This window comes from Primulina tabacum, chromosome 5, assembly GCF_025594145.1.
Source record: "Primulina tabacum isolate GXHZ01 chromosome 5, ASM2559414v2, whole genome shotgun sequence".
Lineage (NCBI taxonomy): Eukaryota > Viridiplantae > Streptophyta > Magnoliopsida > Lamiales > Gesneriaceae > Primulina > Primulina tabacum.
In genome coordinates, this window is record NC_134554.1 from 23,486,418 (window position 1) to 23,492,032 (window position 5,615).

The window sequence follows — 5,615 nt, forward strand, 5'->3', positions numbered from 1 at the left end:
ATTTAAAATGATAACACTTATAAGATTGATTGATATAGTAACTATCTAGCTTCACCGACATGTTTTGTTGGCATTAATAATGATAAACAGTGGTTGAGTTATAAGAGATTGAATCATCTTAAATTTAGATCAATTAATAACTTGCGTAAATTGAACCTAGCTCATGGATTGTATAGTATAAATTTGTTAAGAATCATGTATGTGCTGCTTGTCAGTTAGGTAAACAGATCAGATCTAGCTTTAAAAATAAAGAAAGCAAACTGACGAGTAGATGTTTGGAATTATTTCACATGGATTTATTTGGGCATATATCTGTAATCAGCTTAGCGTGAATGAAATATATTCTTGTTATTGTTAATGGTTTTTCTAGATTTACATGAGTTATTTTTTTAAGTGGTAAAGATCATATATGTGCTCAAATGATTAGATTTCTTAAACGCATTTAGATTGATCTGAACCAAAATGACTTGAACCAGACTGATGATATCCAAGTCACTAATAATCAATTTGATGATATTCAAATCATTGTGAACCAAGATGATTGGAACTAGATTGAGAACCTAACTGATCCTACTCCAAACAATATTGATATAAATCTACTTGGACCTAATTATAAATTGAGTAAGATGCATCCACCCTCACTGGTGATCAGTAACCCTCTAGCCCCCTTAAGAACTAGACAACAAATGAGTAATGAATTCTTGTATGCTAATTCCAGCTCACAATTAGAATATAAGAAGATAGATGATGCTTTATTAGACAGCAGTTGGATAGAAGCTATGCATGATGAACTAAATCAGTTTGATAGAAACTAGGTGTGGTATTTAGTTTCTAGACATTATCATCAGTCAATTATAAGAACCTGGTGGGTTTATGGTAATAAATTAAGTGAATATGGAAATGAAATTAGGAATAAAGCAAAATTAGTTGCACAAAGTTTTAGACATGGAAAAGATATATATTTTGATGAGACTTTTGCACCAGTAGCCATGCTAGAGGCAACTTAGATTTTTCTTGCCTATGCTTCTAATAAAACTTCAAGGTATTTCAGATAAATGTCAATAGTACATTTCTGAATGGATCATTGCAACAAGAAGTTTACGTGAGACAACCACCTGGTTTTATTAATCATGTTTTGTCTGATCATGTATTTATATTAAACAAAGCTCTGTATGGATTAAAACAGACACCATGAGCTTAATATGACACTCTATCACAATAGTTACTTGATCATGATTTTACAATCGGTTTTGTGGATAAGAATTTATTTACATTTGTTAAAAATGATCATACAATGTTAGTTCAGATTTATGTTGATGATATCGTTTTGGGATCAACTAACTCAAAATTGTGCGAGAATTTCATAAAATTGATGCAAGATAAGTTCGAAATAGCGTGATGGGCGAATTGACTTTATTTTTAGGTTTGCAAGTGAAGCATCTAGACTCTGATATCTTTAACACCAAAGTCAAATACACTAAAGATTTGTTGAAATGATTCGGAATGGAGACTTGTTATGCTACAGAAACCCCTAGGAGTTCATCAGTTAATCTTGGCGAGGATGAATGGTGAATATCTGTCAAGATAACAATGTATGAGGTTTAATAATTTTACTGTTATACCAAACTGCTAGTCGACTTGATATTATATTTGCAATATGTATTTGTGCTAATTTTCAGTCTGATCTTTCACATTTCTCATATGCTAAACGTATTTTGAAATATTTGAATGAAACTCAAAGTGTAGGACTCTGGTATCCTAAGAAGTCATATTTCAATTTTGTTGGTTATTTTGAGGGCCCATTATCCTAATCACGATTTATTAACATGCAATCATGATTAATCAGTAAACAACGGAAAAGTGAGTTAAAAATTTGAGTTTGAACCTATAAAATTTTTGGCATGACCTTCCCGTAAATGAGGCATACAAAAAACTAAAATACTCAAAATAAACAACATATGCATTCAATAATCACTACAACATAAACAAGTGGCGGTCAGATTCAATCATGACATATACATACCAAAAGTATCATAAAATCGACAAGACTCGATAATAACATAATACAATCCTCCAAATATATACATATATTATTTGGGAGATGACAACACTACGCAGTACCTAAATACAACTGAGCACACTCTCAAGAACTTCTTGTACTTTCTGATGCTTCCTCTCGAGCACCTGAGGTAGAACCACATGTGTCACCTGTCTTGTCCACACACAAAAGACACTACAATCCCCTCTCCAGGGTCATAAACCCAGTACGAGACATCAAGAAACCACAATATATGACAGAAATGCAATGATGCCAAACATGAATGTAATGCATGAATATGTGCAAGATATCAGGATATCACGAGTCAAATGATAGATATCAACAATCATACATAATATGCTCGAGTTGGTTCATGACTCAGCGGACTGTGCCTGGGATATGGCCAAGCCTCGAACCAGTAACTACATAAGCCAGACCAAATCAAGGTAGCCAAACATATCCATGACAAAATATCATATCATATATAACGGATCTCAACCGAAATATAACTGGATTGCAATAAAAGATAGCTTAATATGATATGTTTACTGATACTGATGTGTATAACTAAAATAAAAATGTTCTATTTTAATTTGTCGCAAATATTCTATTTAGCTTTAAATGACGCTAAATTAATATTCAAGCGACTAATTATCTTGAATTTTCAAACTTATATTTTATCAAAAAATATTCATTGTATTCGAATTCAATTATTTTACAAACTCGAAATATTGTGTAAATTCCAATAATTACGAGACTATAATAATTCCTCAAAATATTGCATTATTAATTCGACGATAAATCTCTAGGGTCGGCAAATTGTACCTTCAAATCGATCAACTCCGGAACCTACAACATTAACCTAACACTTTTTAAATAATAATACGTTTGGACCAAAATTGATTTAAATTCAAAAGACTAAATTCTACCCTCGAGTAGCCTGTAACCCGAACAACATTGGATGGAAAATCTAGTTTTAACTCCATCATTAGGTGACACGGTTGTTGGAAACCGGAGCTCGTGGCGGCGCTGGACCGAAATAACGTCGGAGGTGGCTGGACGCAGATGTACTACTCGGAAAATGGTTTAACCTTTGTGAAATCTTGCTTCCCGTAGCTAGGCCGAATCAAATGATCAAAACTTGACTTTTTCCCACGTTTTCCGGCGAAAAAGGCGGCGGGTTTCCGACGGGTTTTCCTGGAGTCCTAATTTTTCCTAGCAAAAGTGGTATCAATAGAAAGCTTACGTCAAGAGCTTTCCAACCGTATATTTACTTAATTTTTCAGGAACCGAAGACGACGAACGAGGCGGTCAAAGAGGCAGAAATGATTGGTATTTTGTTTGCGGGGAGAGAGAAACATGTTTAGACGGATGATGATGATGATAATACACACACACACATATATATATTAATATTGGGTTTTTTTTATAATTAATTTAAAAAAAATTTCAAAAATAATTTTAAAAACAAATTTCGCAAAATACTTTAATCCGTGCTTGGTAAGCACGGACGCTGCACCGGTGGAGCTGCGTCCGTGCTTACCAAGCACGGAGATGCTCCACGTTGGAGCGTCCGCGCTTACGGAGCGCGGACGCTGCCACGTCCCCCTTCCCCTTACGCCTTTTCTCTTTTTCGTCCCCTCACATTTCTTATCCTTCCCTCACTCTCTCATATTCATTTCCTCCCGTGCTCTCTCATTTTCATTTTCTCCCTTACTCATCCTCTCTCATTTCTCATTTTCAGAAGATCGACAACCTTTTTAAGAATGGCAGATAATCGAGCACCAGAAGATCTCAGTGTCCTCTATTTACAAGCGACACATATGTCGTCAACAGTTTCTTCCGTAACAGTTGATGATATTCTCAAAGTGAAGATGTCAGACAATTTGATTTGGAAGTTATACATTATAATTACATACACAATCGTGTACTTGCATACTTGAATGATATGAGTTTTTATAGAGTTTTAGAATGTGGTTCACAAATTTTTGATAATCATTTGATTACTGCTCTTGTTGAACGTTGGCGACGCGAGACACACACTTTTCATTTTACATGTGGTGAAGCAACAGTCACGTTACAAGATGTTTCAATAATTTGGGGTTTAACAATTGATGGTGAAGCAGTCACTGGAATAGATGTGTCACATAAAGTTGAGGAATGACAACACATCTGTTTGGATTTGTTGGGATTTCTGCCATCATCAAAACATTTGAAAGGTGGTCATTTGTCTATGACTGCACTATACGAGCGTTGTATATCTAACCTTGTTAATGATGATACTTCAGAAGTAGATGTTGTCAAATATACCCGGTGTGTAGCGTTAATGATTATTGGAAGAATAATGTTCCCTGATTATCAAGGAGGGTCTGCAAGACTAATATTTTTGTAACTGCTACGGGATATTGATAATGTCAAGTCATATAGTTGGGGTAGTGCAGTTTTAGTATTTCTATACCGTGAATTGTGTAACGCGTACGTATAGAGAAGACTACAATGGCTGGAACTTTATATATCCTGCAGGTATAATTAATGTAACGCGATTATTTAACACACTGTATTTGTTAAATTTGTTGATCTATTTTTATTATTATAAGCAGATATGGGCATGGAGCAGGATTAAATGTGTTAACCCCGACCGAGATGGGTTAACATTAGTTGTGCCTTCCATTGATCCAGATGGTATTATTCCAATTTCTCCATATGGTGCACGGTAATATTTAAAAATTATTGTGATAATATCAATTTTATGTCTTATAATTTTTTGATATGTAATTGTTTTTGTTAAATTGTAGGTGGAAAATTGGATTTAGCTACACACATTCGCCAACACATGCTGTAAGAATTATAAGGGATTCTCTAGATCGTATGAATCATAATGAGGTATTATACAATTTTAATATTTAATAATGATCAAATGAAGATTTTATTTGTTTTGATTAAATGATTTTGTAATTTGAAAATATCTTTTTTTTACAGTTTAATTGGATCGTTTACCCGAAGAATGACATAGATGTGAAGACAATAATTGATTCATACGACAACAAAAATTGGCGATGTATTTGTCCCCTTATTTGCTTTGATATCGTGGAGATGCATCATCCTAATCGGGTGATGCGACAATTCCGAAGATGACAATCAATTCCAGTTCCTACCGTGGACAACGATGACATGCATAATATCACGAGAGCATGTCATCGAAATACCAATTGGAGAGAATATCATCAAAATTCAATTGAGTTGTGGAATAGTAGGTTGAGGTATGTTGCTAAAGGGGTACGTCACGGGCGATCGATGCAAACTGACGAAGACTACTTCCAATGGTATAATCAAATAACCGTACGCACCATATCACCTACAGTTAATGTCGTTGGTTTTCAACCATATCCGTACATTCCTTTTGCCGGAAAAATTAATGTCCAACAAAATTTCAGTACGCCTTCTCATTTTTCTCATCAGTCATCATTGGTGTGGGGAAGTAATATGGTTAGCCAACCAAGTGGATTTGCAGGAACCTCTAATACTATTCCGTCTACTGATTTGAGTATTGCAGGAACCTCTACTACTCAACCTTGTT

The 5,615-nt window shown here is 34.6% G+C and overlaps 1 protein-coding gene across 1 annotated transcript; it reads left to right on the forward strand.

Moving 5' to 3' along the window:
• The first annotated feature begins 4,534 nt into the window (after nt 1-4,534).
• LOC142544277 (serine/threonine-protein phosphatase 7 long form homolog) lies at nt 4,535-5,173 on the forward strand. The gene is made up of 4 exons (XM_075651337.1): nt 4,535-4,561; nt 4,639-4,751; nt 4,834-4,921; nt 5,018-5,173. The coding sequence occupies exons 1-4, from the start codon at nt 4,535-4,537 to the stop codon at nt 5,171-5,173; spliced, it is 384 nt and encodes a 127-aa protein (XP_075507452.1).
• Nucleotides 5,174-5,615: the final 442 nt, after the last annotated feature.

What these genes read in the sequence shown, in the direction of transcription:
- LOC142544277 (XM_075651337.1), top strand. Translation starts at nt 4,535, where the DNA reads ATGGCTGGAACTTTATATATCCTGCAG. An exon ending in GAACTTTATATATCCTGCAG is followed by an intron (nt 4,562 to 4,638) that starts GTATAATTAATG and finishes TATTATAAGCAG; the next exon opens with ATATGGGCATGGAGCAGGAT. An exon ending in ATTTCTCCATATGGTGCACG is followed by an intron (nt 4,752 to 4,833) that starts GTAATATTTAAA and finishes GTTAAATTGTAG; the next exon opens with GTGGAAAATTGGATTTAGCT.